General features: G+C 37.9%; 1 protein-coding gene across 1 annotated transcript in view; it reads left to right on the top strand.

Moving 5' to 3' along the window:
- The window catches only part of MET (MET proto-oncogene, receptor tyrosine kinase), a 128,359-nt gene that overhangs the window by 24,630 nt on the left and 84,734 nt on the right, over positions 1-18,995 (top strand). The window contains exon 2 of the mRNA XM_030857616.2: positions 9,558-10,774. Within this exon, the coding sequence (XP_030713476.1) occupies positions 9,572-10,774 (1,203 nt within the window). The 5' untranslated portion in view covers positions 9,558-9,571. The remainder of the gene's footprint in view (positions 1-9,557; positions 10,775-18,995) is intronic.

Below are 18,995 nucleotides of genomic sequence, written 5' to 3'. Positions count from 1 at the left end.
ATGCTCTCTCCACTACACCCACCTGTTCTCCAGAAGGCTTATGAGTTATTGGGAACAATGTTGTTAAGCAAACTAGTCTGTAAATATTAGGCATAAGATTAACTCATGGGTATTTTGAATCATTTAAATGTGGTCATATAAATGAGCAGTTGTGTGGGCTGAAAAACCCTGAAGACTTCTTCTGTCCTTTTGACTTACTGTTAGAAATCATTGTCAAGGTAGTGTCTGTCTACATTAGAAGGGATTTTTGACATGTATTGTTTTATCTTTCTAAAGTCAACTTAGGTTTTTTTTCATTTTTTGTGTTTTTTGCGGTACGCGGGCCTCTCACTGTTGTGGCCTCTCCTGTTGCGGAGCACGGCCTCTGGACGTGCAGGCTCAGAGGCCATGGCTCACGGGCCCAGCCACTCCACAGCATGTGGGATCTTCCCGGACCAGGGCACGAACCCGTGTCCCCTGCATCGGCAGGCGGACTCTCAACCACTGCGCCACCAGGGAAGCCCAGCTTAGGTTTTTTGATGATAATAACACTAAGTGTTAAAGCTTTAGGCCTAGGAATCAAATGTTGAACAAGGCATGTTTTAAAATTTGCTTTCTCGACAGCCCAGTAGATCTGTCACTTTTCAATTTAGGTTACATATTTAGATTTTTAGCATTTATCTTGCTATGTTCAAATCCGCAGATTGTATACTTTTTGAGGGTAGAAACTCTCAGTATTTAGACAAGGGCATGGTATGCAATGGGAGCTCACAAATATTTGATTAATATTATGTGATATAATATGACTCTTCATAAGCAGTGAGTGTTTATAAATACAGTATTTTAAATGTCATCAGGAATCTCCTATTAGAATCTTCTTTCCTTAGCTTTGTGTTTATGGGCCTACTTTTCAAATTAATGGAAATAATATAAATGTAGAAAGGGCTAAGAATTTTCCTTAGGATTTCACTCTGGCAAGTCCTCCTGGAGAATTTAGCCATGACTGTTTTTATGACTGCAGTTTCCTTAATACGGGGCCTCGGCCATTTTCCATCATCATAAATCCTTTATACACTTATAAGCAGGATTGAAATGTTTTCTAGTTTTTATATTTTGACTCTTCACTTAGATACATTATTTCTATCTTGAGATTATGTTAAGTAAATATTGTAGAAGAATTTGAAACTATAGAGCAGAAAAAAGCTGGTGTAGTACCTCAAAAATTTTAACTAGTAGATATATCTCCAAATGCAAAGTGAAATATTTAAAGAAATTATTCAAGTAAATAAAGAAACTGTCTTTGCCAATTACTTGAATGTTTTCTATAAAGTTGCTTTTATGCACTTGACTTTGTGTTTGAATTCACAAGTTTGTAGAATCTTTGAGTGGACGTTGTTTAGTCAGGACTTTCAGGCACAAGGAATAAAAGAATCACAATGAGGGGCTTCCCTAGTGGAGCAGTGGTTAAGAATCCACCTGCCAATGCAGGGGACACAGGTTCGAGCCCTGGCCCAGGAAGATCCCACATGCTGCGGAGCAGCTAAGCCTGTGCACCACAACTACTGAGCCTGCGCTCTAGACCCCGTGAGCCACAACTACTGAGCCCACGTGCTGCAACTACTGAAGCCCTCAGTCCTAGAGCCCGTGCTCCACAACAAAGAGAAGCCACCGCAATGAGAGGCCCGCGCACCACAACGAAGAGTAGCCCCCCCGCTCGCCGCAACTAGAGAAAGCCCGCGTGCAGCAACGAAGACCCAAAGCAGCCAAAAATAAATTACTTAATTTTAAAAATTAATTAATTAAAATCTTTTAAAAAATCACAATGAAACTGCTGATGGAAAAAAGAAAGAGAAAGAAAGGAGGAAAGGAAAAATTTACTGGTTCTCATTAGCTGAAGACATGGTGGATGCAGATGCTTACACAATAGCATTAGTGGCCTGCCTTTCTTCATGTCTAGGATTCCCCTGCCTCTTGGGTCACTTTCATGCTCAGGCAGGCTTTCTCCACACAGTGACAAAGATGGTCATCAGACAGTACAAGTTAATATCATTCTTAGTGCTAGTGATTTTTGAGGGAGAGAGGTCCCCTCCCAGTATCTATATTAAACCCCAAAAGACCCTGGTTCGCCTTGCTTTAGTCACATGCTCACCCCTGTCCAAGCTCTGGGTCAAAGGAATAGAATTCACTAAAAGGCCAGCCTGGTTTGCAAGCTCACCTTGTGGGGAAGAGATAAGCCAGGTGGTTGACAGCCCCATTAGATAGGGGAGAGTTTTCAAAAGAGTTGCCAGTAGTAGAGCAGGGGCTGGGCAGGTAAATGCAGAAAAAGTTTTCAAAATATTGTGCCTTTAGAACAAAAATCTTTTCCAGGAAATGCAAATAATTTGAAACAGCTCAAATAAGCATCATACTTAAAAAAATTAGAAATACACTTATAAGAACTAGCTTGCATGTTTATCATATTTTAGATAATATTTTATCCTCTTTGAATCTCAGTTTTGTCATGAAAACATGGGAGTTTCCCCTGAAACAGTTTACCCTGAAAACATGGGAGTAATGCTTACCTTCTAAGAAAACGTTCAGATTAGAAGAGGTGATGTAGTTGATAGCATCTTGTAAACTATAAAGTACTACCTATATATATAGTTATAAAATATTATGATTTCTAAGAAAAATCAGTTCCTAAGGAAAGCAGAGTTACCTGTGTCAAAGTTTTGAAAGTCCCTCTCTTTTAAAAAGCTATTCCATGACACCTGTTGTGTTTTTTCATGAGCCATCAGTACTTGCTTACAACACAGGTATATGCTTTGAGACAGGTTTTTGTTGATGAGGGCAATGATGGTGACAGTAGTAGTGGTGTTAGGCACAGGTAGTTACTCAATAACTCTTAGAGAATTAACTGTATTTCTAGATTTCTAGGGCATGAAAAGCCCAATGTAAGCTAGTTAAATGAGAAAACTAGAGGTAGATAGATGGCAGACAGAGTTGAGTATGTGGTCTTACCATTAGGTTAAGCTGGTATTTGTAGCTAATAGAGTAGCCCTCTTTAAAGGAAATACCCCTAAATACCAATAGTTTAATGACCAAGGTGCCACTGAGATAATCACTCCCAGGAAATGTTTTGCCAGTGAGTTTATCTTAACTATCAACTGAAAAGAAATACGGAAATGTTTTATGAGTGATTCAGTTTCACCTGCTACGTGCATGACGTTTTAAGAGAATGAATTAGTCGGTCTGTTTGAATCATCTTTACGTGTTCCTTTTAGTAAGGAACTCAAAGATGGTTAAACGGCCAGTGCTGTTTCAGAAAGAAAGAAAGAAAAAACAAACAGTAAAAAGACATTTTATATTGAAAGCCTGATCCAAGCACATCACAGGAATAAATGTATCAAGGCAAAAATACATAAAAGATGAAAGTAGTTCTGGAGTCACTCCCAATATAAATATGAAAATTGCTCACACAGCCTGATCTGGCAGATGATATAGACAGAGAAGAGAGAGCAATATATGCCAGTTCAATGGCATTGGAGTAAAACGTAGAAAAACAATCTCAGAGTTGAAAATTATTGGAGTTGGAAAATACTTCTGCATTCATTGGTTCAACCCAGGGGTATGCTTGTAAGTATTTAGCAACCATCCCTCCAGGGGGGAAATAAGCCCTGATTTTTAGTGTTTGCCAACTTCTATGGGGTAAATACTCCCACCAAGGCTGATTTCAAGCAACCAAGATGAGGTCACTGAACACGGGTTGGGAAGAGATGCGTACGCTAAGCCGTCATTAGCTTGTTCCAGGGGCCTCCAGCACACAACTTGTTCAACACTGTAATTTTACAAATAAGAAAGCAGCTAAGGCCAAAGGAGTTGGGTGACTGGCTTTGGGTCATACAACCATTCAGCTGCACTGCCACAACCAAAACTCAGGTTTCCACCCCACTCGCCCGCCATGCTGAGCTTCAGTATTGGGAATGCATTGTGAGGAAAGGACTACGTCTGATTGATTAGTAAACTTGCCTGACTCCCTTAGCCTGGGTAAGTTCCCCTTGAGGGGCTCCCATAGACATTTCCATGTTGAGTTTAAACTGTAGTCTGTTTGTCTGCCTCTTCATCTCACAATTAGAAAATGCTTTATTTATTTTCATATCTTCTGCACAGTATCTGGAACACAGTACATGCTCAAAAACTATTTGTTGAGGGCATGAACAAGCAATAATAGAGAATATTTATTGTGCCAAGCACTGCTCCTAGTGGTTTATGTTCATTAACTCATTGAATTCTCAGAGTAACCATCATAAGTGAGACAGGTACTATAATCACTCCGATATTTCAAATGAGAAAATAGATGCTCAGAAAAATTTACCGAAGGTCACACAGACAGTGAATGGGTTCAAACCCTGCAGTCTGTCTCCAGAGCCTGTGCACTTGATCACTCAGCTGTCACTCAGTTAACTGGCAGTGTCATCAGTGTGCATAGCTCAGCAACAGATATTTCCCAAAGTATTCCTCCATTCCTTGTGAGGGACACAAACATTTCCTGGAGAAGATCTAATCTGACCAACACACACCATTGTTAACAGGGAAGGGCGTCAATTAATTGGAATGATTAATAAAACAGGATGTTTAAGTTTTCTCGTTAGCTGAGGGTTAAACAGAACCCATATTTTAATTAAAAATTCTATTGTTGACAATGGGCCCTAGTCCTATATTTTTGCTTTAATAAAAAAAATTTTTTTAATTAGCATTTTTTTGATTTCTCAACCTGAAAAATGGCGTCACCACTTGCTATCAAGAGAATATGAAGAAAGCATAGGAGACTGGGTTACTAACTCCAGGGTTATTCTGCAGGGTTTTTTCCTTAAATAGAAAAAATTTTTCTCCTTCCCTACTGGTTTTCTTATGATTTGCCATCTCATCAAATGAGATAACAGTTTGTACATTTTCTTGGATTCTAGTTGATTGAGGATTAGTACCATGAAAGACATGTACGAACCTTCAGATAGGAAACTTATTTTTTAAACATAATACCTCAGATTTTTTTTTTTAAGATCATGTTGAAGGTTCCCTCAAAAAGCCTAGAAGAAAAAAGTCATTCTCACTCCACACTGCATTAATGGGCATCAACTAAGATGCAAATTGGTTGCAATGCTTTTTTTTCTTTTGACAATGGGAGTTTGTTTATTTTCTTCCCGTATTATTTTTCCTAGAGAAAATACAGTGATAAATTATGTACTAGGCTAATGTTCCCAATTTCAGAAGATACACTGATAGCATTTTGAGAAGTGCATTTAATTTTTCTGCATAATGTATTCTAGAAGGTTTAGACACATATTTGTAGTTTGTAGTTTGTATTTGTCTTGTAATAGAACAACTTGTCCCAAATCCTTTTCTTCTACTCCTTGTTATTCCCCCTACCAGTGCCAAAACTTTTCTAGTATACTTTAAAATAGTGAGACTTACATTCAAAAACAGCAAGCTTATGCATATATATACATATATATGCACATATGTAACAATCATATAGTTAGACATGTTTAAGTGTGTATATACACACACACATATGTATACACTGTGTAACAAACAAAGTGCTTTCAAAGATAAGATCTCTTTTTGATACTTAAAGCAGTCATGTGAGGCTATTGGACCCTGGGAATCAGAGGTGAATGAATTGCCTAAAGTCATACAGCTAGAGAGGGAAAGGGCCAGAACCAGAGCTCTGTCTAACTTCTGCTCCAGTGCACTCTCCCTCTTAGCTCAGGAAGCTGCTCCAGTGTTAGTGAAGCATTCAACATCCCGGACAGATTCCTGTCAGTCAGACGTGGGATTGAATCTGGTTCTGTGTGACTTTTGGCAAGTTTGCTCATCTAGAAATGGAGAATAATAATACTTCCTACTTCACAGGATGTTTACAGAGAGTATATCAGAGGGTCTAGCAGAATGCCTGGCACGTGGTAAACACTCAATACAAGTTATTGTTATTTTTATTATTATATGGTTTATACCTTGCTGAAGCTCTGCTTTGCCCTCTGGTCCAACTATAATTTTGTAGCCTTTAAAGCCTATATCCTCAATCAGATGTCTTCATTTGGATCCTTAAAATCATTGTGTCCTTGGCCTTCTTTCTTGGGTTTCTTCCATATCTCATGAATGTGAAGAGGAAGTCATATACATTGTGTCTTCAGGAAGCCCTCAGAGCTACTATACAATCCTTTCTTTCTTGCTGACCTCAGTTTGCATACCCTGCTGTAGATATTCTAAACCTCCTCCTTTACCCTGAAGTCCCTGGTCACTCCTCTGTAACCATCAATTTCAGCAGATGATCATATACCCTAATTTATTTTTTCGAACATTGAGATCATATTCCCTGAACTCCTTAAATGTCCCTGTATCTTTATGTGACTTCTCATCTTCTCCTGCTGTCTCAGAAAGAGTGACTTCTCTTATGTTTCAGGGCTCTTGGAAATGCCTCTTTTTGATCCCTTGGAATGTTGATTGAACAATTTTTATCTCCCTCATTTTCTCTTTTTGTTTTCCCCGCTTCTTTAGGCCCATCTACTTGCATTTTTCCTGATTGTATCATATGCTCTCTCCTGCCACTATATCTTTGCACAAACTGCTCTTCCACTAGGAATTTCCATTCCTCATCCTCCTTCAAGACTCAGCTCTAGCCTCATTTCCAGTCTGGTTGGCTGCCCTTACTACACCTTCCCATAATTTCTGTCAACCCGTTGCCTCCACCAAGTGACTGTGAGCTTCCTGGGAAAGGTACCGTGTTTCTGGGTTCCAAGACCTACCACAGTGCCTGGCCTTTAGTAGATACCCAACAAACGTTAGTAGAAGAAAAAGAGACCTACAAATAAGTGTACGTCTTTCCTGCAACTTAAAGTCCTCTCAACCCTGATATTGCCTTCTGCTTGTCCTTCCTTTGACAAACATTCTACTTCCTCATCACATGTACCCTTGCAATTTAGTGGTCTGATACCACTGTTGAATCTGCTGAACCTACTCTTGTAAAGGTCAACAAGGAGCTTTTGTGTGGATTACATCCACCTTCCTGAGGCCCTCGCCTGCCTTCTGTGACGCAGTGCAATTTTGGCTCTCATGACGCCTCCCTGAACTAACTTACCTTCTTTGCTTCTTTCACTAGTTTCTCCAATGTGCGTATTCTCCAAGATCTGGTTCATTTGTCTTCTCTTCCTTCACCTTTTCCCTCCATGAACATACTCTTTCTTGGTTTTAACCATCCCCTCTGTGCAGATAACATGCAAAGTTTATTTCTATTCCAACTAGAATCCCAATTGCCCCACTAAGATCAAGTCCTGAAGTTTCATTCTTTCTAATGCACAGATGGCAGATACTTGGCACTTATGCTTATACTTGCCTCTGTCTCATCTAAGATGGATATTACCTCACCCAAGACCAATTGTGCCACTTTCCCAGTAAGAGCAGGCTTCTCCTCAAAATCCTTCTCATCATTCTCCTCTGTTGCTTGGCACATATGCTGTCTGCTTGGAATCTTCATTCTTCACTTCAGATAACCTGCTTGCTGGAAACAATGTAAAACCTACTAGTCATTCCTGTAGTAGAACGTTTTCACTCATTTCAATAACACATCAAACTCAACATGTTCAAAACCAGCTTATCATATTCCTTGATCTTTAGCCTAACTTCCTCCTACTGACCACCCTAGTTTGTGACTTGTTCCACTTTTTCCCAGATGACGCTGCTTATCTTTACCTTCTCTTTTGTGTTCCAGCAGTTTAGGTGTCCAGTCTTATTTATTCAAATATGTCTCTCATTCATCCCTTCCTTTCTATTCTTGGGGCCACCATCTTGCTTCTGGCCCTTACTACCTGGTTATGGGCTATAATGCCTGTCATCTGGTCTTCTCATTGCCAGGTTCTCCCTGCTCTAAGCCACTTTTCCTCCAGATCAATCTTCCTAGAGTAAAACCTTGCTCATATGACTCTCCAGCTCAAAACCCTTCAGTGACTTTCTATTACCTCTTAAATAATGCCTATAATTCCTATCAGTTTGGTAGGGTAAAATTATCTTTGATTTTGGAGTCAGTAAATTTGGTTTTAATCTCTGGCTACTACTCTTATCTGTTCTGCGACTTTGAACTTATTGTTTAATTTTTATTCACTCATTTATTCAACATATATTTATTGAACACCTACTCTGTTCTAGGTTCTATATCAAGTCCTTGAGATAGAGTGATGAACCAAACAGACATTGTCTTTGTCTTCTGGACCTGAAATGTATTGGACTTGTCCATATTTCTCATGATCATAGTAATCCTAAGTACAGGCCATGCCTTCCTCTCTTGATGCTTTTAACATTTGGTTTTTGCTATGCAGGAAATTATAATACCATGTATTATAGTAATTTGCATATATGTATTATCTCTCAACCCCACTGTAAGTTCACTGAAGGGTAAGTGCCATGTCCCATTTCCCACAGTGTAAGCACAGAGCCGTGCACAGTGAATTCTGTTGTGTTTTTGTGGACCTAGAGTTAGTCTTTGGCATAGTTACAATGCCCAGTATGTTTTTAGAGGCTCCCTTTGTCCTGTCAGAATTATGCATTTTTTCAAAAGGGGGAAAGAAGTAATAACTATTTGGTTTCTATTTCTCTAAGGCCTTTATTTTCTAACCCTGCCTATAGCTGTTATAAGTAGAACTCACAATGTTTATAACTTGTGCACCTTAACTTTTTAAAACCTGACTAACAAATCCACTTATGCTTCCTAGTAGAAATACTGTCCGTGTGCATACAATGGAATGTTAAAATAATGTTCTTTTAACTAAATAACTTTTGACTTGGTAACGAACAATATGTTGTTTTTCCCTGAGAAATCATTCTAGGACTTTAGCCCTAAAGATTATATTTTATTTTATACATTTTTAGCTTTCTGTTTTTACATTCCCAGTGATCTTACATTAAGTTAAGCATTTGTCTATCCAAAACAATAGGTCAGTTATAGCCAAATTATAACCATACCTTTCCTCTGCACACAAAATCCTATAAACAGCATGTGATCATATTGCTTCTAGAATTTATGATTGTTTTCCACCAAAAGGAAGCTAAATTTAGCCTAGTAATTCTACATGCTCCCAAGGAAACAATGCCTGCTGTGACTTGTAGAATAAATGAATCTGAACCACAATTCCTTTACTTGACTAACTGAGAAAGTTTAAATATCAACCTAGTCATTAACCACAGATATTAAACCACATTAAACAACCAGCAAAAGGTTAAGAAAGAAGTTTGCTATTTTTCTGACTTCGCTGCTGAATGAGTCTAACCTAGTTGCTGTTACAGAACAGAACATTGTTTGCATCTCATAATGGTTCTCTAAAATTACTTGTTCATGGCTTGAGTTCTAAAATTAGACTATGTAGAGTCATGTCCAACTGCACAATGCATCTTTATGTGAAACCAGCTAGAGTTTTTTGTTTTCACTCAATGTAAAAATTCCAGTTAGGAAGATTTGTTTCTAATAGTTTAACTGGTATAGTTCTTTCAGTTTCTTCTTTGTTTCTAATGACAACTAAACTGCTCTTGCCTTAAACATGTTTTGGCAGATAAACTTCTCACCATGAAGGCCCCTGCTGTGCTTGCACCTGGCATCCTTGTGCTTCTGTTTACCTTGGTGCAGAAGAGCAATGGGGAGTGTAAAGAGGCACTAGTAAAGTCCAAGATGAATGTGAACATGCAGTATCAGCTTCCTAACTTCACAGCAGAAACACCCATTCAGAATGTCGTTTCCCACAAGCATCACATTTACCTCGGTGCCATTAACTACCTTTACGTTTTAAATGACAAAGACCTTCAGAAGGTTGCTGAGTACAAGACTGGGCCTGTGCTAGAACACCCAGATTGTTTCCCATGTCAGAATTGCAGCCACAAAGCCAATTTATCAGGTGGTGTTTGGAAAGATAACATCAACATGGCTCTGCTTGTTGACACGTACTATGATGACCAACTCATTAGCTGCGGCAGTGTCCACAGAGGGACCTGCCAGCGACACGTCCTTCCACCTGACAATACTGCTAACATACAGTCGGAGGTTCATTGCATGTACTCTCCACAGGCAGATGAAGAGCCCAGCCAATGTCCTGACTGTGTGGTGAGTGCCCTGGGAACCAAAGTCCTGCTGTCTGAAAAGGATCGATTCATCAACTTCTTCGTGGGCAATACCATAAATTCTTCTTACCTTCCAGATCATTCATTGCATTCGATATCTGTGAGAAGGCTAAAGGAAACGCAAGATGGTTTTAAGTTTTTGACAGACCAATCCTATATTGATGTTCTACCTGAGTTCCGAGACTCCTACCCCATTAAGTATGTCCACGCCTTTGAAAGCAACCATTTTATTTACTTTTTGACGGTCCAACGGGAAACTCTAGATGCTCAGACTTTTCACACAAGAATAATCAGGTTCTGTTCCGTAGACTCTGGTTTGCATTCGTACATGGAAATGCCTCTGGAGTGTATTCTCACAGAAAAGAGAAGAAAGAGATCCACAAGGGAGGAAGTGTTTAATATTCTCCAAGCTGCGTATGTCAGTAAGCCTGGGACCCAGCTCGCTAAGCAAATAGGTGCCAACCTGAATGATGATATTCTCTACGGGGTGTTTGCACAAAGCAAACCAGATTCTGTCGAACCAATGAATCGCTCTGCTGTCTGTGCGTTCCCTGTCAAATATGTCAATGAGTTCTTCAACAAGATCGTCAACAAAAACAATGTGAGATGTCTCCAGCATTTTTATGGCCCCAACCACGACCACTGCTTCAATAGGGTAAGTCATACAGGTTCCCTACTTACAAATTATGAGGTACAAGTCATAATAGGTATCAGTCTAGAAGAGAATATAAAGGGCTTTCTGGTGCTTGGTAAATGGTCTTTATCCAAATATTTGCCAATTCTCTCCAAGAAAATTTAGAAATTGAATCTTCATTTAAAGGTAGAATCATAGCTTGAGAAAAAGTTAATGTGATAACTAAAAGAAAATATGAAATACTTTTACAATTTGGGTTTACAGGTTTGCCAGTATTTTTCAGATTATTAACCTTGTTTCTCATATCAGCTTTAGTAGTTCTGGTCAGATGTACATAAAGTTTAACACAACAGCAATTCCTGTAAAGCACAATTATTGAGATGCCATGCAGTCTTTACAACATTTAGAATAAGATGCTTAATTTTTAGGTTTTGAAGGCTTTTTTTTTTTTTTAATGAGATCCCATTCGCTCACTGATATATGAGTGAACAGTCTCTATTCTTGGCATTACTTAAAGAAACTTCACTAAAAACAAACAAAAAAACTCTTCTAAAATGTTGATAAATTAAACATTTTTAAATGCACTAATATACTCTCTGAATAAATTAGAAAACTACAGAGGAAATTTTTGCTCTCAAATCCATACTTTGGATCTTGACTTTAATACATAAACTTCGTGCTTGAATGGGCAGGTGTCTACCAAGTTCTAATTTGTTGCTTTTTACCTGGTTGGCATTTGATATTTATAGATGTAAATATTCTCGATTGATGATTGTTTGTACTTACATGAAATGATATTTTCCCTGTGCTCGTTAGGGAAATTCTTTATTGCTTCGATTTAGATATAGTAAAGGCTACCAGCTATACCCAGAGGATTTATCCTGCTAGTCCTCAGATCATTTGGTGCTAGAGGAAGAGCATCAAACTGGGAGTCCACTGTGGCCTTGGGCTTTCTTGGTGGGGACCCAGATTTGAACATACAGACCTGGTTATGCCTCCTAACATAATGACCACTAGTGATCATAACTGGATGAACAAATTCTATAGCTTTTCTAAAGACAATTTGACTTTGAAAATGTACATCTCACTTACTCTAGCAGTTTTCAGTCTAAGTGGTAAAGGTTATAATTGCAAGCAGGAAGAACATTAAACATGTCCTTGATAAAAGAAAGTATATAATTTGCAGATGGATAACAAGGGCATAATAATTCAGAAACGTTTGTTTCACTTTTGCTGAAATGTCTAGGATACTTCTCCAGATGGAAACTCTTAAGTAATTTATTTATAAAGTTAGAAAAGTGCTTCTGAGAAAATGAATCCATCTTATAGTGAACTAAAGACATAACTTTCTTCTCTCTCAAAAGTCTATGAATATACATAATATACATACATATATATCCCAACTAAGACTTATTTCTCCCTGGATACATTTAATATATGTTGCAAAATCTGTAAGAAGCAATGGGATTGCTCATGAGGCTGTCCCTTTTCCTCACTGGAAAAGACAAAGAATGAAAGGAAACAAAGAGACTTTCAGAAACCTGGGAATTAGGACATAAAAGTGTAATATTAATAGCATTTCAGAGAAAACATTTTTCCTGCATCCAATGAATTGCTTCAGAAACAAGTTTAAAAAAGAGTCTACTGGGAATTCCTTCAGAGCCTCTAAAGCACACGACTTTGCTATTTAAATCTTGTTCTGTTAAAAATTAAAGAGACTTTACCTTACAAGGGTATACTGATATCTTATCTCATTGTTTTATTTTGTACATTTCAGCCCCCAGATGTAAAAGTATTTATCAATTCTAGAAATTCTCAAAACACAGCTGAACTTTATCCTACCCCTTTGACTTTTTTAGTGTTCCAAAGGGAACAAGAAGGCAGGGTTACCCAATGAAATTCAGGGCAGGTTTATCACCCAGGAAAAATGCCCAAAATGCACCAACCACACCTGAAACTGTTATCACTCCCATCACAAAAATTCTTGTGGGAAACAAGGTGGAACTGGCCAACATAGTCTTCTTACAAGGGAAGGCAACTTTTACACTAGCCAAATTCCACAGAGACAGATACCTTCCAATCTCTTCTATTTATTTGCCTGTTTATCTTCTCTGGTTACTAAAGGTCAGAATTCTTCCAAGAATGAAACTACCCACGTTATCAGTTTTCATATACCCGCCACAGAAAGACCTCAGATTGTTCCAATAGTCAGCATACAGTCATTTCCCAGCTTCATCTTAAAATGACGGCACCTAGAGCTGTTACTCACACAAAAACAAAATGATTTACAAGATCAAAAAAGTTTGGAGGGGCTTCCCTGGTGGCGCAGTGGTTGCGAGTCCGCCTGCCGATGCAGGGGACACGGGTTCGTGCCCTCATCCGGGAAGGTCCCACATGCCGTGGGACAGCTAGGCCCGTGAGCCATGGCCGCTGAGCCTGCGCGTCCGGAGCCTGTGCTCCGCAACAGGAGAGGCCACAACAGTGAGAGTCCCGCGTACCACAAAAAAAAAAGTTTGGAAATACTCTAAGCAAGACAACTCCATTTTGTCTTGGCAAAGATATCAGGTGACCCTTCTGACAATTTCTTGGAACTAAGTTTTTATTTTGGCATAACGTTTAGGGAATAGATACATATATTGTAGTTTTGTTATTAACAAAACTAATCAGTCAGATCTTTATGGAGGGACCATTGTGTGCTCTGTGGACAAAGTTAAGAAAACTGCAACAGTAACCTTCCGAGGACTTAGAGAGCACATTCGCAGCAGCAGGGGTTTTCTGGCCTTCCGTGAGCTTCCACCCTACGCAAAATGTGTCTCTATCACAGGATCAGACAGAGGACCAAGAAAGGGTCTTTTAGATTCTGTGGGTCCAACAGGTGTATCAGACCTGACTTGCTTAGATCACATATTAGATCACATATTATGTTGCTTTTTCCACTCTCACATTTTATGAAAGTATCTGTGCAAACTCTTCATGTACAACTTCTTATATTGATGACATCACTAAAACCGTCTTTTGAGTCATCTGATAGTTTCCAAAGCAGATCATCTTCACCTCTTAGTTATTTGTGCTTCAGAACTCATTAATTCCACATATGATGCTGTTTTCGGAAACTTATCCCAAGCCACAGATATCCATTCATGTAATACAGTGTTGATTATTAGTTGTTCTTCTTGATCTTTGCAGTGTAACCATTTTCTATGTTGCTTTTGAAAGTGATTCCTAAAGGGTTTGTTCACGGTGATTTCCAACATTTAGGATTATGAGATTCTACACCCACAAATAATTAAATCTTCAGTCTTAAATATCTTTACCGCCTTTTTGTACCCATTCATCATTTGACCTCTATAAGCATCCTAAATTAATCGTGATTGAAGTTGTTTTAGGCTAATGTATGTTCCCTAAACAGCACATTATTCAAAATAGAGTAACTGAAAAAATGCCACATAATCTGGAGACTTTGTAAATCCCCAAATTTGAGCATAAGAAAACCTCACCTTCTACTTGGGGATAAACTATTAAAAATTTATTTTAAGCACATTAACTGAATCTCCAATAGTATCATATAAGGGATTTAGTAACATGACAATTATTCCAGGAAAAAACTAGAATCAGTACACATTAGCCCAGTTTCTTCCAAATAAGAATGAATATTGAATAAGGGAATTTTTTGTCCTCAAATCAACAAAGATCCTGTTCCCTAAATTATATTTACTAAGAGAAGTGGAGTTATACATTTTGGAAAGATTTTTAATCAAAGTTGAAATATAAAAGGGTCCTTGAAATACCTCTCATCTACCCAGGAAATATAGTTATGACATTATACTTTTTTTTGCAATCCCATTACCAAAATTTTTTCTACATATAAGCATTTGAAAGAATAGAAATAGACTGGTAGCAAATATTTTTACCAATATCTTGGTCATCTTATGACCAGTGATTGATCAGTTGTAGGGGAAAAGCATGTAATTTGGTGCCAGACTCACCAGGTTGGAACTCATGGTCTCCTGCGTACCAGCTGTGTAACTTCTGCCACGTTACTTAATTCTTAGAGCCTCAATCTCATTCGTAACATGCAGATAACAATACCTACTTCTCAGCCTTTTTGTAAAAATGTGGGATAATAAATATAAAGTACCTGGCACAATAAGATGACCATAAATTTATCTCTTTGGGAGGCAGCATAGCCTAATGGAACAAGACTGAAATTAAAGAGATCTGGGTTCAGACTTGTACCCCATGATTTTCTATCTGCCTGACCATGAGGGCATTATTTAAACTCACTGAACCCGTTTTCCTCCATGCAGGACTATGGTGTGGACAAGTACAATAATGTTTAAAAGGCTGTAACTTTGTCCTTGGCACGTAATAATTAACAGCTATTATTGTATTGTTGTTTGTGTGAAGAAAGTCAAACTCAAATTATTGGATTGTTTCCTGGAAGAGACACATTCTGGTTCTATTGCTCATGAGGGTCTTTTACTTCCCCCACTAACTTATGAGGGACCTACCTCCATAATGCTTAATTTGTGTAAGTCCTCCTTAACACTTAGTAGTTCCAAAAGAAAAAAAAAAAGGGAGATATGGGAGTGGTGGTGGTTTGGAGGGTGAAGAGAAAGTCAGCTAAATCAGAATTGTGCTATATAGTCAAGCTAAAAGGTGTAAGGTGCTCCTTTACCTGACTTTCAATTCTAACTACCTATGGCACTGTAAGATACTATGCTAATGTAATTTATCTTATGCATTCAAGAATTTGCAGATAATGCAGTTTTAGAAAAAGTTAACCTCACAGGTTGTTTGTACTAAGCTTCCTTGTTTTTAAACATCATTTATACTCTAATTCAAAGAGTAGCCAACTGCTTCCCAAAATAAAGGAAACTTAAAGTAGTAATTTTCCATCTCCGTTTTAAAGAGTGCCAAAGTTAAAGGGTCACCACTCAGAACCATCAAAGGAAGAAAGTAAAATGATTAGAACAATTTTGAATGAAAACAAAATCAAAACAAGATGCAAACAAGGGATAATAGGAATAGGCATAAAAATAAACATACAGTGATGTTTCTTTATTACTATTATAAAGATGATAGATGAGTAAAATTGGGTTACATTCAAGTTGTAATGGAAGAAAATAATTGCAGCCTTCCATCAGGAAACCACAAGGACCATTATTGATCTGTCATCCTCAGGGCATGTCTCATAATATTTAATAAAATAAACAAAGATTTATAACTCTTTATAGGCCATATATCTATAATCTCCCACACCACACCATTTGAACTGGGAATGTGGAGTCAACGTTACAAATAACATCCATGTAATTATACTGGTTTGGCATGTCTTATTTAAACAGTCTAGCACTCTCAAGAGAACGTATTTTGTATTAGGGATGAAAAATGTGAAGTCAGATTTCAGGGTTTTTTACTTCCTGTGCTTCGAAATGAGAGAATGTTATCCTATATGAAAAATGTTGAGGATTCTTCATTCTAAACACCAAATATCTTGGCCATATGCCAAATGTAATAGCTACCAAAGCAAAATCTTTCAAGAAAGAAAATCCTTGAGGTCTAAGGATTCAATATACTTAAAAAAAATTAAGTAGAAATTCATTAATTTTACACTTGATTCCTTTCCTTCTGTAAACTCTTCTTTATTGTCTCCCAGGCTCAGGGAGTCGCTGCTCCCTAACTTATTTACTTGAATTCTTCATGCTATCCATCCCATGAAAAGTGCCATATTGCATTAGTTTATTAAGAGGAATTTTGAATTATTTTCTTTCCAGAATTTATAACACTTTCTGAGATCACAGGGCACACCCTGGGGGTATTAGAAAACATGTTACAGAGCGAGCCATTAAAGCCGTTTGCTTTTTTCTCGTCCTCCTGCTAACCCTTCTTTAAACCATTTTATAGTTTATTCACAGGTACAGCCCAGGAAAGAATGAAAAAGCAAAGACATGACGTTTTAATAAACTAAGCAAAGAAACACAGTTAATGCTGAAACTGTCGCCAAAAATGTAAATAAGTTTAACGTGTGGATTATATTATCATATATGATAAGACATGCTAATATGTAAATTAATTCATTTTTCTTAATATCCTTTGAAGCAAGTGGTGTGATCTGTGTTTTATTTAAGTAGTTGATTTCTACATGGAGACTCATTTGGTAAAGTTAATGGAGCAAACAATAAGGAGTTCGGGCAAAAAAATAAATCTTAAAGTGGGTCTTTGAAAAGCTGAAGTGTTAATAAAACTTTGAAGCCACAGCTCTGATACATACTTTCATTGCCATACTACTACATGATTAGAGACTTCTGAAAGCATATGGGATCTTGCTTTTTTTTTTTTTTTTTTTTTTTTTTTGCGGTACGTGGGCCTCTCACTGTTGTGGCCTCTCCCGTTGCGGAGCACAGGCTCCGGACGCACAGGCTCAGCAGCCATGGCTCACGGGCCCAGCCGCGCCGCGGCATGTGGGATCTTCCCGGACCGGGGCACAAACCCGTGTCCCCTGCATCGGTAGGCGGACTCTCAACCACTGCACCACCAGGGAAGCCCGGGATCTTGCATTTTGATAAGAATATTAAGCTCCTTGAGTAATAATGGAGTTTTTATTCCAAATAATGTATCAAATTTTGGGTGTTACACCCTTACTTCAGACTTCTATCTCATTGATGGCATCCCGCCCTGCATTATTATCTCCTCACTCTAATAAGAAAAATGAGGAGCTGCCAGAATTTGGATAGAAAATCCACCAGGAATTTCTGCCGTTGCTTATTCATAGATTGGCACAGATACTGAATCAGTGGGCACCCAGCATCCAGGATGACTCAGTGCCCAGATATGTGCTGTAAGTCACATCTCCAGCATCCAGGGAGGACTGTAAAGGGCTCATTTATCAGGGAAATGAAACCAATGGCTCAGCTACTCTTGAAGTCATTAAAACTCTTTTATTTTTTTTTTTAATATAATAGTGAATGTGGTAAGTGATTCTAGGATCCTGGTTACATTCCAGTCTGATAATTATATATTTTTTCTAACTAAAATGGTCCGGGCAGGTTCATTTGCATATGAATGACTTGCTGAGTAAAGTCCTTGGAAAAGACGTTTCCTGCACTTCACCCTAGACCTAGGCTAAGGTGGGGCAGATGAAGTGTGTCTACCTTCTATACTTCAAAAATATTCTCTAGTTTTTCAACAAGAGGACAGAAAAATATCTTAAAAATGCATGCTAATATAGGGCAAAGGCTTCTTTTAACTATTCCTGATGTTCACTCATAGGGGAAGGTGTTTTATGAACAGTATATAACTATAAAACAAAAAATAACAATTCTGAATTCAGGCTAAAGTCTGACTTCAGTTGTTTGATTTGGGTAAATCACCAAAATGTTCATCAACCGAAGGACATTAAAATGGTGATATTTCCAATGGTGCTGTAAGTAAAAGGCATGAATTAAGGTCAGTTTTGATTTGTGAAGCATTCTTTTCTAGAGCTGATTTTATGAAAATTAAACTTGCTTAGTTGTCTTCTAAAAATCTATGGCTTATTCATGATTTGCTAGAATTTGAATCCATGTACCAGAAAATATAAATCTGTAGGATACTAAATTTTCTGATGACATTTTAAATTTAAAATCTGATTAACACTTGCATCTAGCAACCAGTCTGCTAACTAAACTATAGGTGAAGTGCTACTCAGGAAATGGGAAAAATGCAAAGATTAAATTGGTCTGTTAGCTCTGAGTGAATCAATAGTATTTAGTGCTAATGCACTAAGCAGATTACAAGCACTAATGCAGTAGCAGTCAATAGCAAAAACGAATATCTCTAAAAATTATCTTGACAATAAAACGTGCAATAGTTTCCATTTAATTTAAGCTAATTACATTACATGCTTGTTCTTTCATCTTATTAGTTTAAGCCAAGTGCTAGAATCCTAACCATTTTATTTAGTGCATAAAATGGCCAGAAACTTGTAATCATCATTTTCAGCAAGAGACAGAGGAAAGGATTTATTCAGACAACTAAGATTCAACAAGAAATTCAACAGGAATTTACTGAATGTCTAACCTACTGGTATTACAATGGTGAGTAAGATAGGCCTGGTTCTTGTCTTTATGAAGCAAACCTACTGGGGAGGAGATGACAATCAGTCATACCAGCAAACAAATACATCATAATAATTCATGAAATATAATGCGAGGGAAATAAACATCTGTGAATGCAAATGAGGAGGAAGATCTAAATTTGG

Source organism: Globicephala melas, chromosome 9 (assembly GCF_963455315.2).
Source record: "Globicephala melas chromosome 9, mGloMel1.2, whole genome shotgun sequence".
NCBI classification, from domain to species: Eukaryota; Metazoa; Chordata; class Mammalia; order Artiodactyla; family Delphinidae; genus Globicephala; species Globicephala melas.
The sequence above is the reverse complement of the archived record's forward strand: the minus strand, read 5'-3'. Positions and strand labels throughout refer to the sequence as shown.